The sequence below is a fragment of the Macrosteles quadrilineatus genome, unplaced genomic scaffold (assembly GCF_028750875.1).
Source record: "Macrosteles quadrilineatus isolate MER2022 unplaced genomic scaffold, UCM_ALF_1.0 Scaffold_7__1_contigs__length_78375512, whole genome shotgun sequence".
Classification (NCBI taxonomy): domain Eukaryota; kingdom Metazoa; phylum Arthropoda; class Insecta; order Hemiptera; family Cicadellidae; genus Macrosteles; species Macrosteles quadrilineatus.
Window position 1 is genome coordinate 23,350,558 of NW_026542600.1, and position 19,285 is coordinate 23,369,842.

At 33.7% G+C, this 19,285-nt stretch overlaps 1 protein-coding gene across 3 annotated transcripts in view; it reads left to right on the forward strand.

The window, feature by feature from the left end:
• Positions 1-5,371: 5,371 nt before the first annotated feature.
• Positions 5,372-19,285, forward strand: part of LOC128998094 (calcium-binding mitochondrial carrier protein Aralar1-like) — a 44,544-nt gene continuing 30,630 nt past the window's right edge. Inside the window, exons 1-2 of one of the 3 annotated variants that reach the window (XM_054424087.1) lie at positions 5,372-5,428; positions 5,593-5,658. In XM_054424087.1, the coding sequence (XP_054280062.1) occupies positions 5,593-5,658 (66 nt within the window). In that variant the 5' untranslated portion in view covers positions 5,372-5,428. Of the gene's footprint in view, positions 5,429-5,592; positions 5,659-12,570; positions 12,712-16,573; positions 16,727-19,285 lie in introns of those variants that run through there. The other 2 variants (XM_054424089.1, XM_054424088.1) reach the window with 2 other exon arrangements.

Consider the following 19,285-nt stretch of genomic DNA (forward strand, 5'->3'; position numbering starts at 1 on the left):
TTCGAGCTTACTACACGTGTTGTAACCAGTTCCCAGTTTCCAACGTTCCAACCGTATTGCCCTATTTGTTTGCCATTGCCATGCCACTTCGGAATAGTGGAATTGAACCAAACAGACGAAACTGACAGAAATTATCCAGAGCCTTCTATACTTTATCGTTAAACATAATCATTATTACTGTATGCAAAATACTCTGCCTATTCAACATTATTACGTTGAGAAAATTTTGTGGGTGGATAACAGTAGAGAATCGAAAAGCCATTGCTACCGCTTTATCACTCAACTGGCATCGTAACAATATCAAGCATATTAAACGTCTTATAACGACAATAATGTTCAATACTTCAATATCCACCACCACTTGTCCTACATGTATCAGGCTGTCCTAGATTCTGACGAAGGCGTGGAATGTGATGGAAAATGGCAGCGATGGTTCCACAGAAGCTGCATGGCCATGACAAAGTCAGAGTTTGGAGTATCAGTGAGTTAAGTGTTAGTTTCTGGTTAGCACGGAACTCTGGTTTTGTTCCAGAACTATGACTGCATCGATTCCAAAGAGTCTTCAACTCTCCTCCCAAATGACTGTTGTATTGTCAAAATTAGGTGCCCTAATGGGTAATATGAATAAAATTGAAGAAATCTCAAGGGATATTGTTTATATAAAAACGGAAGTATCAGGTATACGAGCCGGCCTCTTAGCATCTCAAACCTCATGTTGAAAAGAGTGGAATCTAGAATCACAAGCAGAAAATTAATGCTGTTAATTCCAGCGATAGTTCCAATACAGTCGAAGTGGAAGAGTAGACTAATTGGAGATGAATTACGGGCTCTAGACTCAGGAGAAAATGCTTAAGGCTTTTCTTTGATCCAAGCGAGGCCTTAGATACAGTAAACCACGAATTACTTCACATTAAACTGAATTCCATTGAGGCGAGAAGGCTGGCACAGGAGTGGTTCTCCTTACATCTCCGTAAGAGGGAGCAGTTTCTTGAGGTTAGAGGAGTTGACAGTTGTGGGTGTGCTCGACCCGTTGTCTCCTCTCGGACATCATCACTTGTGGGGTTCCCCAGAGATCTGTCCTTGGGCCTGTACTGTTCTTGATTTATGTAAATGAATTGCATTCAAGTTTTGAGGCTGAGGAGGTCTACCTTTTTGCGGATGATACGTCTTTGGCCCTGTCTAGCTCAACTGCCGAGGAATTTGAAATAAAATCTTTTACTGATGCAAATAATATTAAGCAGTGGTTTGACTCCAATTTACTGAACCTCAATCCCAACAAAACTGAATTGCTCAGTTTTTCAATCAAAGGCAATCCTTCTACAAACATCCTTCTAGACGATGTAGAAATTGAGTCTTCAGACAGCGTAAAATTCCTTGGTCTAATATTAGACAAAAACCGCTGATTTCATGACCATGTCGACAATGTATGCATGAGAGTGGGGTCTGGCATCTACCTTTTAAGGCAACTATCACATTTCTCCGATCAGAATGTCCTTCTGACAGCCTATTACCTTAGAATTTTACCTTAACCGGATGGCCGTGGCGTGGCGGGATGGCGTGGGTTAGGCCTGGGTGCAGCAGAGGGTGTATGTGTGTGTGATTGTGTGTTAGGGAAATACATTTCAATACGAATAGTTACAAATACAAATAATGTAATGTTGTTACACCTATTTGTTTATTTTAATCTTTATTGTTTTATTTTGTTAATGTTTATCAATATTGTTAGTTTTATAAGATTAGATTGGATTGGATTTAGATAGATTGGATTAGATAAATGTAGATGAGAAAGAATGTGGCTTAAAGAAGCTGAATCTCTTTTTTTGCCTCATTCGTTTACATGTGAGGTGGCAACACTCAGATCTACTGACACTTTTTAATATGTTGGTCAATGACTCATAGCCTCTTGGACTGTTCGGATCTACACTCTGCGGTATCCACTTGCACATCGCCCGACAGGGACCCGTTCCAAAACGATATTCTGCAGACGCTACCAACCCACCTACTTTGCATCAAATAGTGGACTATCGAGACTTCTATACGTAGGTACTGGGAGTGATGTCGCAAATCACATGGTCTACTTTCACGACTCATTGTCCACGTTCGGAGGAAAGGTCAACTCCCTGCTAAAGTAATAATTCTAGTCACTACAGTAGAATCTCAACTTTTACAACTTCTAGGCAATTAAATCATTCTTGTTGTTGTTGCCTACACCACTTTATTTTATGTTTTCGTTAAATGTCATTGCTTGCCAGATCACATTGTATTAATTTATCCAAAACAATTTACTGCTGAGTTTCATTATATCTTTATCGTTATTCCTTTTGTTACTTTTGTTCAAATGTTTTTGTTATTATTATTCAAGTTATTGTTATTCTTGTTGTTATTCATTTTATTATGTTCTTGTTACCAATTTCCACTGTTGTATGAATGTTAGTCATCTTGTTAACATTGTATCCATTTTTGTATACTGGCATAAACCGTCGGGGAAAAAAATCAACAAATAAAAGTAAAAATGATTCTAATTAATACAATGTAAAAACCAATACGAGGAGTAAAAAGGCAAGAATAAAAAAATTAAAATTGACTATTGAGGTGATTTTAAACCAAGTATCTACAGTCACAGTCCACAACCCCAATAAAGTTCAATCAAAGTCATTAAAGCTAGCAGAACAATCAAACACTTTGAGCATTCAGCGATGCTGCCACAGCTGTTTAAAAAGCTTGATACGGTATTTTAAGAAGAAATGTAAGTACGTGCCATAGGCCATAAAAATGTACCTATCAAAAAGTCTCTGTTAAATGTATTTATGTAATAAATCATGGTTTATTTACAATAGGTTCTTACTGTTTGATAACTATAACAGGGGTGCCCATCCCCCCCTAGACTCATGACGCACCCCCCACCCCCAATTGAGCAACAGCCCCCCCCCACCATAAATGATGTACACAACAAATGAGAAACATTATTCCCCCGCCCAGCACTATTTGTAAAACTATAAAAGAAGTTGTATAATTTTTTTAGATATTTAAAATTCAAACCCAGTTGATATGAATAAAGTTATAGGTTTGTCTGTACATTGCTCAGAATTATACATATTTTGGGTTATTTATGTTTTATACATTGAAGAAGTTGAAACATGTCTTATCTCAATTTGTGTCCGTCTGTCACGGCCCAGAAGGCATTTTATGCAGCCTTCTCTAAAGAAAACTAGAGTACCGATTATGATTCTAATGGTTTAATTGTATCCACAGGATTGGCAAGAGAGTCCTTATAGCCATTAAAATATGGCCTCACTATTTTGGAAATAAAATAACGGACGATCAAAAACACAATTTTGTGTGATTTTTCTAGTTTATTTTCTCCATGTTTACTACATACGTCATTAATTTATGAATTACTAATAATCTGTTAAGAGAACACGTCATATATGAAATTACGAACAGCTGTTTTGATAAAGATTCCTTTTCCTAGCTGTCACTGATATGTTTACATAAATGTTGTTTACGAATACTGTGTAGGCCCTAACCATTTCCGATCACGTTTGTAACCATTTACGATCACGTTTGTAAGCAAATCCAAAACCAAGTGAGATTAATAACCGTGTGTGGCTTTGGCTTACACGGTTTGATTGGTGGGTTTGATTTATCACGGGTACTAATATGTAACTGTAAATTAAATTAAATAACTAGCCATCATCCAGGTCGGGAACCGGAGATTATGTGTGTATCAAGTTGTACTTAAATTTTGATTACAGGGAAAATACCGTGAATCAGTGTTGTACAGGACTGGAAAACTTATCTTTCTATATAAATAAAATTAGAGTTTTATAAGTCACCTCAATTTAAGGAATTTTCTATTGCCAGAATATCCATATAGCGTTCGTAACCTCTGCTTAACGAATTGTCAGCGTCTTTTCTCGATATAACGATCCCCTGTCCCTCCCTTTAGAAACATCACAGCTCCTTTGATGAAAATGAAATGGAAACAACGCTTGCGCCAACAATCGTCTGCTCCGTTTTACACTTCTGTCTGCTGTGCGCTATGTTACAACAGATTTCAGATACAACAGCATGGGGAATCGATGACGGTATAATGCTTAGTAAACTGTGATTGAGTGATTAGTTACCATAACTTTAGTAAGGCTGTGATTGGCCAATGAGTAGGCCTAAATATGGCGACTTGTTGAATTTGTGTATGAATTGAAGAGAAACCTAAAAAAGAAAAAGAATAACAAGATTGTTCTCGTTACATTCTTTTTTAAGAGTGTTTTAATTATCTCTAAATATAATTTTACACCTTTTTATTACTTATCTATCAATTCCTATGCTGTGATACAGCACCTATTGATAGCCTATCTGTCTATCATGACCAGTATCTTATAACACTCTCTAAAGGTCCATTTAATATTTACGTTATTTATAGCAATGCAATGTTTGGCTGGTGATTAGTAGAGTAATTATGCTGCTTAGTAATTAGAGCTGGTGATTAGCTATAATTTTAAACGTTTCCGTTTGTACAACTGAACCAAGATAAATGATATGAAATTTACAATAATAATGTTATTGCACAATAATAATGATTGTGCCATATTGAATTTTGTTTATAAAAATGATAATCGTGACGTTAATGGCTGTTTACAGCGTTTTAATGAGTTTGTCATCTGTTTTTATAATATATTGGATTAACCGTATTTTGCATTACCCCCCGCTCTCACTATTTAACTCAGGTAATCTAGTATCTGTATCTACACAATAGTGTAAAGTATGGTAGCCTATGCTACTTGATTGTATTTTAACGAGCTTTATGTCAACAAAGCGTTCTGTGCTAAGTCGCGGTGTAGCTGGACGTGTCTGTACCACGCGTTATATTTTATCTATCACAGCAGTTGAGCTATTCCGTGCCCTCCCTCTTAGACCTCACGTCTTGCTAATCTTAAATAATAACTTCCTACACGAATCCTAAACTATCCTAAAATCCTATTTTAACTAATTGAATTCAATAATATAACCATTGTCATTAATTAATCCACTTACTATCTGGTGACTTCGTAATATATTTTGGATTGTCGTCACGTTGAACACTGTTGCAATTAGCTTTTGCCACCCCCATTTGAATTTTTTGAGCCCCCCCCCCAAGAATTTCAATGACGCAGTCTGCGTCACAGCCCCCCCTTGTGGGCACCCCTGACTATAAAATTATACTTTTTATTTTTAAGAAATTGTAATAACTAAGACCTTTGTTTGCAGGTGAGATTTTATATAGTACTAGGCCTCTGTCAAAGTTAAATAAGTTTGTTTGAGTATTTACCATAGGGCTACATACTGCGCCAAATCAAGTCAGCTGAGTTCCGTATTCAATTGAATTGAATTGAACGTAGTTAGCTTCTGCTGGCTGTAGTTGTTTTCAATTGACGTCTCTGCTGTGTAGGTAAGTTCAATTAATTATTAGTTCGATATTGGTATGTTTCTTTCTAAATCGAAATTAATATATTATTGCCTAGTTATTTCTAATATACTATTATGTTATAGAGTTATTTAATATTATATATTTCTAAAGGTCAATTAATTAATTAATTTGTTTTTTATTCTCAGATGTCCGTCCCAGGAATGGTCAAGGAATTCTATTCTTTGTTTTTTACTGAAGCACATTGTTTGGAGGTAAGATGTATAAGATATTTGTTTGGTTTTTAATGTTTTTGAAAATGCTATAGCAATTTTTTTAATGCTAGATGATAACTAGATTATACCTTAACTTTTTATGAGGATAAACTTAGTCATAAGACCTAGGCCTAACCTGTAAGTCGGTGTGTATATTGTCAAGTGCTAAATTAAATGCGCTTGCTATGTTAATTTGCTATGTTATGGCTTGGATTTTTAAAATGTCTTTCTAATTGTATATATGCCTTTTAGGTAAATTTCTAAATTACGGCCACATAACATTTTTTAGTGATTTTGACAAAAATACTTAACTTAAAATAAGACCTAAAATGTGTGACGCTCGCGTCACAGCAGTGCTGCTATCAACCGGTTCAATCCGCTTTAGTCGCGATCACTGGAGGGAGTAGGGAAGGGGTAGAAGGAGGTCAGTCGTTGCCTGGAGTCCCCGGAGTGTTCACATCATCGAGGAACGGGAATGAAATCGATAAGTTATAGTATTAAGCTAAATCATTAGTTATTTAAAAATCATGTTCTAGCCTAATTCTTTTCAGTATGGGGGGGGGGGACTAAGGGGTTAAGGATTCTATCGTCAATTAAATATTCCATTATGTAAACTGAGTTAACAGTACCTTTCGGGCCCATAAGGCGCGAAAGGAGTTTTTTAGCTTATTCTTATTTATTAGTTTAATTGGTAGAATGCATTACTAAATTTAGATCATCAAAATGGCTGTGATATAGATGTGGCTTGGCTCAGTTATTTAGTTAAGTAAAATAAAATATTCTGACTTAGAATGGTAGCACGCACAAGAAATCTCTGACTTTAATTGAGCCTCAAATCGATCCTATGAGCCCAGTACCGCTACAAATGTAACTTATAGCATAGTGCAACTAAAATATAGGGCCAAATCATTTTTAACCCATCCTACCCCTTACCATTTTGTAGGGGGCTGATGGGAATCGGGGGTTTTGGGTGGGGGAAAGCCTCAAATACATGGTGCACTCAAATAAAAGACTGGTCCTAATCTGTTCAAACCTAATCCAATATAACCAAACTTCTAACCGTTGGAAAATTCCTTTTGATGTCAGGCATGTTAGGATGGGAGGTAGGCTAGTCCTTTATCTTGATTCGTGACTGCATTAAGTCCTTTGAAGGCAGGTTGGATTAGGTTAGGTACTGTAAGGTAAAGTTTAGGCTACAATGAACCAAGTTGTTAGTTTATGTTATCTCTAGAAAACTTTTATCCAATTAAAACACTAGGAAAACACTGCAAAATACTACACGAGCAACACGAGCAAATGGACTTAAGATTTGCTCATTTAACCCCTGAGCAAAACTGATGTCACAGCCTAGGTGGTAAAATTCTGGCCGCAAACACTTGAGTTGCACAACCTGCCACATCTTTTCACGGTTGTGAATTTAATCAAAACAAATTAAATTATAAAACCTAGAGTAAACTGGCCGGAATTTTACCCCCTTCATGAGTTTATCTAAAAATGTACGGTCCAGATTCCCCCCCCCCCCCCCCCCGTAATTTTACCCCCTATCCAGATAAGTTATAGAATTTGGTGTGAATAATTAATTTTGTACAAAATTTGTGTCTTTATAGAAAGATGTTTAATCAGTTACCGGTAACCTATTATTTACCACTGTTTATATTAAATGTTGTAGGCCAATAATTAAGTTTGCAAACAAAATATCAAAACAGTTTTAAAACATGTACCGATAGTACTAACTCAAGTTATCCTATTGTTTTATTGAAAAATATCACTTAAACAATTATTGTCATATGCTTAACACTTTTTATCATTCGGGCGCAAATTAGATTGATACAGCAAGGTTGTGGAATCTTAACTCCATTATCAATTACACAATCTAGAAAAAATAGACCTAAATCAAAACTAGCACATAGTTGTGCTGCTAATGTGAAATTAGATTTGCTTGAATTCCGGGGGTAAAAATCCAGGCCATACATCCTTAGTTGCCTAGAACCTAGTAAAGCAGTGGCTACACTTGCCCGATTTGGTCTGGTCCGGTTCGGTTCGGTCTAGCCCGAATTTATGAGGGGTGACTAAAGTTGTACAATTCGTTTCGGTCCAGTCCGGGCCGGTCTGGCTAGAAGAAAATTTTTTGTTGTTTTGTTTTGATATACGGCAAGACACACCTTGATTAATTAATATGTCTGCAAAAACTTGATAATATCATCTGTAACTTACTGAATGTAAAATACTTAATTTTAAGCAAGTTCTTAAACTTTTTTAGTGAAAACGCAAAAATAAAAATTCTATGATAAAGTTATTATATGACAATTACATCCAAACTTATGGTATTTAGTATATTACTTACCAGGGCAATTTAGCTTTGTCGCTACCTCCTGCCACACATTAAACCTCTGGACATTATTCATTTAATGATGATCAGGGCAGTCATATATTTCTTTGTCCTTTCGTACCGGTACACAGAAAATTAAGGCTTCGTTCATAGTAGTTCATCATCCATGCTGCTCGGAATTAACGTACAATAACAACAGGGAACACCACAACAAGTAAACATGGATTAGCCATGCACTGCAGGATAACTAACTATGATCACAGAAAACATACTACTATAACCCAGAATGCCAACCGCATGGTAAAAAGCGTTGAGTACTTTGAGAGAGCTTTGCCTGTCAATTCGTAGGCAGCGCCACCAGCGTTGCTATGCACTCAGCAAGCGCTGGTGGCGCTGCCTACAAATTGACAGGCAAAGCTCTCTCAAAGTACTCAACGCTTTTTACCATGCGGTTGGCATTCTGGGTTATAGTAGTATGTTTTCTGTGCTATGATACAGGATAGCTATGCAAGTAAACAATAACATAACCTAAAAAAAGTAAACAATAACATAACCTAAAAAAAGTATCTGTTCAATGATTACACTCTTCCACGAGGAAACCATGTGATGCCAGAAATAGCCGAGCGTTCACGGAACCCCCGATCCTCATCCGAATTTCGGGAGTAGGTGGCTACACTTGTCCGATTTGGTCTGGTCCGCTCCGAATGCTTCCGCCAAAATGCGAATGAATGCTCCCTGGAGGATTGTTCTGCGCCGAATCGGTTCAGAGCGGAGCGGAGCGAACAGGTGTAGCCGCCTCCATTTAAAAATATGAGAAGCATTGTTCCGCATTTTGGAGGACCGGACCGAATCGGGCAAGTGTAGCCACTGCTTTATACAGAGGGGGTAAAATTATGGCTTTTATTGCTAATCTAATTTAATACCCTCTGTCTATTTTCATTAGACTCCCAAATCCGCAGGGGTAGAATTACGCCCGTGAACAAAATTGAGAGTGCTCAGATGACTCATAGTGACGTCAGCTCTGCTCAGGGGGTAAAATTCGAGGGGGATAAAATTCCGGCGACCTGAATGAGAGACTCTCAGAGCAAGTTATATTCAAAATCTTAGTTTCTCTCTTGGTTTTTACACTACGATAGTTTACGTAGTAAAAAAAGTTGCTGTAGTTTACAATGGGTTGATCTTTTAGTTTGGCATGGTTAAAATGTGTTGGTGTGTAAGAAAACGATCAGTAATCTACAGCAAAATACTCTTTTAACTACGTAAATTTTTATTCTAAAACCGGTCACAACTTAAACATACGAATTTCTTACTCTAGCTATAATCAAAGTTAATAAAAAGGTAAATTGCATTAGTATCCTTAATCGGGTGGCTGAGAAATCCTTTCCCTGGCTATAGTGTACAATAAAGCCCTTGATGTGCATATCGACCTATGCATACGGTTTGGAATTCTACCGACTTCTAGTGGGTGCTCTCCTGAGGAGGTAGCGAAACATCATCGCAAATTCAATGCATCTTTGAATCGCTATCATTTTGGACTGGTTTTTCTTTTGAGTTTGGGCCTGCGACATTGTGTTCTACTAATAAAGACCTTTTATTTTATATGCATATCAACCTATGCTTACTTTTAAGATTTTCTTCTGATTCCTAGTGGGCCGTCCTCCTGAGGAATTGGGGATCCCAGGCCTTTTTGGACACCCTGTATTTATGTGCGTGTCTGTGGAACACAATAACTTGAGCAGCTTAATTTTGGTCCAATTTTGATGAAATTTGGCTTGAAGGTGTAGGGCGTTCCATAAACTTAAATGAGTTTGCGAGCTAGCATGATCAGACCATGGGAACAGGGTTTAACAGGTTCGCTACCAAGCGTCGAACCGAGGTATACATTTTAATCTTATACATAGACCGGCTGTCACTCGGCAACAGTACGTACGCAGACCACGGGCAAAAATCTGTAAACAGTTATCATTTACTTTTTAATACGCTGCAATTGTGTTTGTAAAATAATATATTCTTTTTTTTATATTTTTGATAACCTTTTGTAATGTCTCATATTTGCGACGCCTGGTCTATAGCAAAGACGATGGTTAAAATTATTATATTTTTCTTTAAATAGCTCAAACGCCGCATTAATGCCACAGTTCTTTTTTATTTTTGTTTTTAGCTGAAAGTAAGTAAAAAAAACTGATTTTTCAAAACCAGTTTATAACTCAACAAATATAAAAGCTACATAGGATAGTGAAGTTTTGCTAAAATGGTAAATCGTCATCAAATAAAATGAGTTGCACAAAAAACTGTCATTTTTGAATTATAGAGTTCAAAGCTTATAATGAAACAAATCAAAAATCTACATAGGCTAATGACGTTTTGTTACAATAGTCCCTAAAAGGCCCTAAACTGTTTTGTTATACTAAACTATTAATATTTTAACAAAAACACACTTTATTATGCTCTCTGTAGCAGCAAACCTAGGTACTCGTTCAACCTAATGTTATTTAAATGGATCTTAGTGGAAATCCATTAAGGAAAATGGAAATTCACTTAGTCTGTAGGTTTGTTGCGGCAGGGGTATTTAGTAGTAATAAGTTTTTTCAAGTATTATAACTACCCCTTAAACAAATGAACATTAGGAAAATAGATAAATTTGACTAGGTATATTCAACTAAATCTTTGTTTTTGAAACATCATGTTCAAAGATATAAATCCAAACACAATTGCTTTCTATCTACTTAATACTTCTAATATTGGACTGTTTTAACTAAGTTGGAGGTTCCATTGATAATTTTGAACAACAAAAACCGTCTTTAATGTTGAAATTCATGGATAGTACTTGTAAACTGCAGCAATTATTTGGATTGCATTCTTTCCTAGAATCATGTAAAGATTTGACTAACTCTCCGTTTGACCAAGTTCAGTCCAATGACAATCATATATTCGTCAATATTCTTTTTTTAACTTTCTAAAATACATTTCTTTATTTCTTATGGTTGCTTAATTAAATCCCATTATAAGAGGTTATAGACAAAAGTTAAATTTTAGTGGAACAACTTACTACTATAAAAATGTATTAATTATATCGCATACCACTGAATGAAATTCATTTTTGCTCAGTTTCTGTGTACTTAACAATAAATTGTTTTTTTAAAAAGTTGGTTTTTCAAGACAGTTTTTAACTTTAAACTTTTCTGCAGCTACTTATCTCGGCAGTATCATTAATGGCATTTTAATAATTGTCATAACCATTAAAAGTGCCACTTGACCTCCCAGATCATTATACATACACACTCTCTCTTATCTCTTAGGTCTTATCAAATAGGATTATTGGCATGATGACGCAAAACTACTCTTGGCAAAACATCATAAGAAGCAGTTATTTATAAGACATAGATTTGTCTTTACATGAACTAGCTTGTAATAATGATGGAAGCTTGAAGTATCTTAAACTTAATAACAAAGAATAAACATTTAATTTATTTCAGATTCTTAATTGTCTGTTAGCAGAAAGTTTTTGAGAGTATAATTTGTTGCGCGAGCGTGACATTCTTCATACTTGATCATGAGTATAGTTATATGATAACCACCGAACTTTTGGTACTTGATTTTTCAGTGCCAAAGTACTTCCACTCACACTTATTGATTATTTTGTGAAATATTAACAATATAGAGATTTTTAAGTAGGTACTTATTTCTAAAGTAGCCAAATATTATATAATATGATAATATTGTTTTAAAAACCTGAGCTCTTGTTAAAAGATATGCATAGTTGCATTCCTCTTATGTCAGTTTGAATTATTCAGTTTTTGAACATTTTAAATGTTCCTTGAAGAAAGAAGAAAGTTACAGTAGGCTATCTTGAAAAGGACCCGCGTAGCTAATGTACATATTTAAAAGTATTATATTTTCTTAAATTTAAAAACATTTGTAATAGATATTGTAAAAACTGAGCTTTTGTTAAACGATATAATTGCATTACCTTATATCTCAGTTTGAGTTATTCAATATTTTATTTTATCTGTTACTGAAAAAAAACTTGTTTTACTAACTAGGCTAAAGCACTCAGTGATTTTTTTTAAAAACCCTTTCACCATCGATAATTTGTATAACTGTTGTTGCATTTTATTTTATTAGCAATCATGACTACACTTACTAGATGCTATTAATAATGTAAAATACACGACCTTTCATTATATAACACAACATTTATCAACAAACTTTTTTAATCAATATGTAGTAGAAAATAAATAAAACAGGAGATTATGAAACTCTTACTCAAAATGTGCATGTAAATATTTTAAATATGACTACTTCAAAGTTTAACATATCTATAAGCTTAAATGTCTATGTATAATAAAACTTGAACTACATTTAATTAGGACATATTCTGATATTATTTCATAGCCCTTTTATAATCATACCATAGTGTAGTTTGTTAAATTAAAAAAAAAATGATACAAATTCTCAACCAATTATTGCTTGAACGAACAGGAACAAAATCAAGTTTGTTATCAACCCAAATGTTGGGTTAAAGTTCAAAGAGTGCTGATACAATTGTTGTATCTTTCCTTTTCTACATTCAGTAACTAATGTAGGAGCTGACAATTGTGATTTTAATTTGTGGGAAGATGTGTATCGTAACGTAATTGTGTAATTCATCTTGTACCGAATTTGTGAAACAGTTTTCATATTGTATATTTAGTAGGAGCTAAGACATGAGAAATAAGTCAAAGGTAAATACAGTTACAACTTGAAGTTTTATCATGCACGATTTTAGGTTACTAATAGTGAAGCCATTAATTTCTTAAAAATCAAATCACATGTTATTCAAAGTAACATTGTGAGAGAGTTAATTTTTTAAATTTATTTTCACAGTTTTATTTTGACATTTTTTGGGACACATTAGCCTTGTAAACGGAATTACAATGTTTTCTACAATTTTCAACAGTTAAATTAGTTAAGCCCCATTTAAAGACAATAATCTAGTTTCTGAAGTGTTTTATTATAGAAACATAACTGAAAGCACATAATTTTGCATCAATATTAAAGTGAACTGTGTTATGTTATGTAACAGGAGTCAAATCTGTGTTGAGGGATGGACAGATTTGATTAAAGTGCAAATTTTCCCCTATTCAATTAACAGTGAGTTCATTAACTTTGCTATGTTAAAATTAAGTACAGTAGACAAAAACATGTACATGGGTCCCCTAAAGAAAGTATATTAAAAAATTTAGAAATAGGCCTACTTTGCCTACTTGCCTACTTCTTTTTGAAAATGTAACAAATGAGTAGTTTTGGTAAGACGAAGGTCTGGGACCATTGCACTTTTTATGTTATAGATTTCCTGAGAAAAACTGTTCGTTTAAACTGTTGTTTACGTTTGAGGATTCAATTAAAAATTTAAATTAAACATTCAAATTATCATCTAGATTTGAATGATTTATTAAATTAGCCCAGTTTGACCATGGAAAAGGGTTTGTTTGAGATTGTGTTCTCCAAAAATTTGTTTTTGGGCTTTTTACTCTATTTTTTACCATAAATGTTTTATATCATTCACAAATGGTACTTAAAAAGACAACCATTTAAATATATAATACATTTTTGTTCAACAAATCTTGAATAACAATTGCTTTTGAATAATCTGAAATTATGTATTGGTTGAGGGACAAAGATTTCATTTTCTCTTAACTAGCTGATCCCCTCACAGTTATCCCATAGTTGATTCTTGAAGAAAAAATGTGTCATAATTAATGATTGGAGTCTCAAGATTGGTAGTGTATCAAATTACAGAGTACAAATGGAGCTATCACCATTATAGATTGGTTATTAATAGATAATGCATTGTGATCATTTTTGTCTGACATGTATTCAAATCAAAATTATTTTGTTCCTCATAGAAAAAACCTTAAGCATTCATTTAGCCAATGTTATTCTCTCGGAGTGTGGATCAAACTATACATTTAAATGACAACCCTGTCTCAAAACATAAAAATTAATAAAATGACAACCTTCAACTCTTGTTCTATTGTGAACGTAGGCCTACTTTTACTACAGCTACTGTGGTACTTAGATTAAACAAAAGGTAGTTTACAATGAGCAGTTTGGAATTTTGTCAAGTTGTTAAAAATAGTTTGAATCCAACTATGTTTTTATTTGTCTTGTAGTGTGGAACGTAATGTTTTAAATGCATAATGTAGCAAATGGTCTGTGTTTCTTTAGCAGTATTCTCATAGAAAAACATAAATACCCTCATTGCAGTAAACCTTAAACAGGAGAATTCAAATATGTTCAAATAAATATTACATGTTTCAGTTGCTAGGTGTTCTCAATCATCCAATACGAAATTATAGTGTCTTTAAAATGTATTATTTAATATCAGGAACTAAGTGAAAATCAAGTAGATTGTCTAGATTAGAAAAAAAATTATATATTGATACTGAAACATAAATGGAAAACTTGCGAGACAAGCCAAAACAGAAGTCTGAGGCTAAATGTTTTCACTCAAAACTCGACACTGCCTGCCAACCCGAGACTTGGCTGCTTAAATCAGTTTTCTTCTTTCCAAATAGACTTGACTTAATCCCGTTGACTCCTCCTGGAGCATAGGGCCTCCATTGGACATTATTGGTTGCTTCCCTCTTGATGCTTTCCCAGTTTTCCCTTTCTCCTTCAGTCCTCAACCAACGTCCTTTTCCACGTTTGTCTTGGTCTTTCCACTCTCAGAGAGGTAGAGAGGACTTGCAAGTCCTGACTTCACCTCTTAAATAAATAAATTTGAAATTTAATTTAATTTTCATTTAATTTAATTCCACTCTCCTGCTTATAGCCAGGTTCCACTCCATTGCCTCTTTAGCCACATGCCTTACCCATCTCCATTCCCATTTTTTTCTTCTTTTCAAGCACCGGAAAAGTTGTTTGCTTAGAGTGGGTCTACAAAGAACCCAAAATTAAGTTGTTTGTCGAGATCATAATTTCATAAGTTAAAGCCCGTTTGAAATGACAGTTACAAGTTTTCAAAAATGACAATACTATAAAAACAGAATTGTGTGAAAATGTGAGCAGCAATATTAAATCGATCTTTATTCCATAGTCTTCCAGATTCTTTATTCATAACAGTAAAAAAAACAACCATCAATGTATAAGCGCATTATAGGCTTGCTATTTGATTGTACTGTTTCTTGTTTTGTTTTTGTGGGGGGGGGGGGGGGGGCTGGTTGTTTATTTCCAGCAATTCTATTTGGTCAACAGAGAAACATTGCAATTGCTGCTTGCGTGTAACTATTACTTTGTTGTGACACTAGTGCTGTTTGGCTCTAATGCTATATCACTCTAATCTCTCTGTGACTACATCTCTGATGTTACGTCTCTGATGCTAAATATCTCTGAGAATACGTTACGCTTAGGCTACCTTATGATATTATTTTAACTTGTAAACATATGTTGTGAAAGTTATACATTTTAGTGTGCTTGTAGAGTTGGTAAAAGTTGGTAGTTAATCAATATTCTAATTGTATAGATCAAAGCTCATAGCTCAGTAGTTTGAACAGTACTTTGTTATATATGTATTCATTAAGTTTTGTTGGCTTAGCATTCTTGCGTACAAAAATTATTACGAATATACATTTTGTGTTTTAAAATTTTAGTACATTTTATGATTTTAAATTTATTGTTCACAAAGTTTGAAACTTGATTTTTATTTACAGTTTCAAATTTATGTAGGGCCAAGGAATCTTATTGATGGTTAGTTGGAGATGATGCAATAGCTGTTGAACCTCCTATCACTCGTAAGTTGGAAATATTTTTGGTGATTTTCCCCATTCCTATCGGAAGTCAAAGGACAAGCTTCTGAATAAAGTTTTCTGTAATGTCAGTGTTAAGAGTGCTGTGTGTTATTACCATTCTATAATAATTATGTCACCAAAATAACACAATATCCATTTAAAATTATACCAATAAAACAAAAATTATTTAAACACTTTGAACGTTTTCTCAGAATCTTATAGAACTATTTTATATAAGTGACTGCACCTGAAAATATTTTCTTTTGTCAGTTACTTTCACATATCAGCTGTCTCCTCTAACAAATATCTGACAAAGTACCCACTTTTATTAATAATGATTATAATGTAAAATTTTATAACTAAGAGTTAAGTTAATTTTAGATTGTGAATGATGTACAATTTTGATTTCATCACTATGTAACTGATCAAGATTTTAATTGATTTAAGTCAGAATCAACATTTAAAGTGTAAAGGAAAATAACATTTAATAATACAGGGTAGGTAGAAAAATATGTTTGTTATTGTAAAGGAGATTTCTGCAAATGATGTGTCTCATTAGTATTCTGAGAAATGAAAGACATTTGCTAAAGGTGAATGAATGAAGTATCAGTTAATCCATGCTTATAACATCTCATTTCCAATTTAGTCTGAAAAAACAAGCAAGGTCAAAGGCCACGAAGTTAATAGATGACATTAAGATGACAGTTTGGTGGGGAGAGTGATATAACATACTTGATATCACCTGATAATCAGCTGTTGACCTTGAAACCCCCCCCTCACCATCCCACTACCTACCACATGTACTGCCAAAATAGACAACAGGATCAACTCTTCCCCATCCCAATAATATGTGTTCTCCACTAGTCACTAGTTTTTTAACAAACACTTTTTCACTTTTTTAATAACAAGTTTTAATTACTGTATGTTCTTGTGATTTTGTTGCACCATGGATAACAGTGTTATGGAGGCAAGTGTTTTTTATTTAACATTGTTTGGATTTATTTTTAACTGCTGCTCTTCTTTTTACTGTCAAATAAATTAGGGGTCAATATTAGTGAAATAACCTGAATTCATACAGCGGTACTTTGAATGTTTTAAGATTTTTTTCCTCGTAAAATTTTGATTTTTTAAGCAATTATTTAAAGTATCTAAGTGTCAATCAATTTAAATTAATTTGTGATTTCTTATAATAAATTTTATGGTGTGATATTTGTATATTAGGTAAAATGCATTGATTTCTTCTCTATATACAAGAAGAACGTAAAATAAATTTAGAAGATTTTGTAAATAATAAGGCAGTAGTAATTTTTTAAATGTTATTTGTTTTAAACTACATCGTACATCGTCTGTTTTTGTCTTGATGAACTAATAATATAAGTATTTACCCTTTAAATACTTAAATAAGTCTGTATATAACAAGAACCGCTGTACAGTAAAGTTAAATGGACACGGGTTCCCATAACTAATCTTGTCACACGAGTCATTGTAACAGTGGTAAACAAACAGAATTTTCCATAGTTTTAAGATGGTCAGGTAAAATGTTAAAGCAAAGTTGTGCTGTTAGATATAAATGTAACATGAGTAGGTTTATCTTATCTCATGTTAACTTCCTTTGGCAAATTCATGGTCCATCCAACCTCAAATTGACATACCTCAATATTCCTTGATAACCAATATCAATTATCAATTATCAATTATTTAAGATGGGGACACCACTATGTGCGTATTTTAACCCAAATATGAGTGAAGGATGAGTGTAGGATATCTTGTTTAGTCCTTTAAAATTCGTTATATTAAGGTTTGACTATTATAATTTAAAATTATTTTAATATATCACAGATTAATTTAGATTTTTATTGAATTATGTTCACAGTAAAAATAAATCTTTGCTTAAGTACAGCTAGCTCAGTACCTATATATATAATTAGCTAAATGAGTAATAAAAAAAAACTGCCGGCTGCTGGAATAAAACAAAGCAGGAACAGCGGACAAAAATTATAATGCATTATAATTCACGCTAGCAAATATTATCTATCCGAATTTAATGAAATTCACTACGAACGTTTAAACCTACCTTTCTTCAAACGAGTTCGCGAACTGGTATGACCGGACTATGGAAACAGGGTTTTATGAAAGAAATTTATAAATTTTATGTTTTTAGGGTCAAAAATGAGGAAAACCAATTTTTCTAAAACATAATTTTGAAATTTCTTTCTAAACCATTTTGTAGAGCTTATAAAATAAATAGTTTAGAATATTAAAGCGCATTGTATGCCTAACGGTTACAGAGAAAATTCAAAAAATGTTAAATTAAAAATTCCTATGATATTTTTATGGAGAATAAATAAACATTTATATTTTAATGACATTTTGGCATTTTTGTTAGTTTTATACTAAGCTATAAACATTACAATTATAAAAAGCTTTTACTTCCCTGTAGCAGCAAACCTAATTACTCGTAAAAAAAAGATATTTTAATTGGAGGCAAATCTTACAATTTTACAGGAATATTTAGTGGCTGGGGTGGGGGTATTTAGTAATATTACAATGATGCCCTATTTGTCAGAGATGGCCACGACGTTGCCGTGATCTTAGGATATAGCGACGATGTTGCTGTGATCAAAGGAGATAGCCATAACGTTTCATCATATGATCACTAATTTCACGATGTTGCTGTGATTGTAGAAAGTGATCTAATCCATCTGAATTTCCGGGTGCTATCTAAAGAAGTGAAACCATAAAAAATAACACATATAATGGTTTGTGATATTTCAATCATTTTCAAATGTTCCGTGTTTGGACATACAGCCAAGTTTCGTGTATCTAGGGTTTCTTATAACAAGTTATTTTTAGAGCTTTATAAGCTTGTACTTTTGACAATTTGTACTGGTAATGTTCCTTCTAGTTATCAGTTGGTTATTTGTTTACATTTATAATTTCAAGTTAAGAAAGTTAAGCTCATCTACATCTCAAGCCATTTTAACGTAAACTTGTTTATTTTTTAAATGCATGCTGTTAAAACAGATTGTCTTTACCTTTTTATGACAAATTTCAACCACAAGGGTTTACCAGTACAAGACCGATCAAATGGTTGTGCTCGGGGTGTAATTGGTTCAAATGACTTGGAGAACCCCTTTATGTTCTGTGTTTCTATGAAAATATGCTTTCAATGCCCCAATGTCCCAATGTCCAATGTCAATATTGGTCACATTGTTGCCTCCCTCCCCACTTCCCTCCATATTATAGTCTCTAGTGTCTCTACAAAGACAAATCCCTAAACTTATTTGTATACAGGCTATATTACTAGCTTAGTCTTTATGGTGTTTGATGATAAGGTGATGTATGCTTTTACCAGGTGCATAGCGGAGGTTATTGGTGCAATAAAATGCTGTTAAAAAAATTATCGACCCAATACATTAGGCCTATAAGCTTTTACAATGAATTATCTTGAACAAAATTAATTTAAATAATTCACTATCCATAAATAGTTTCTATTCTGGATTGGATTTATAAATTTGCATATTTT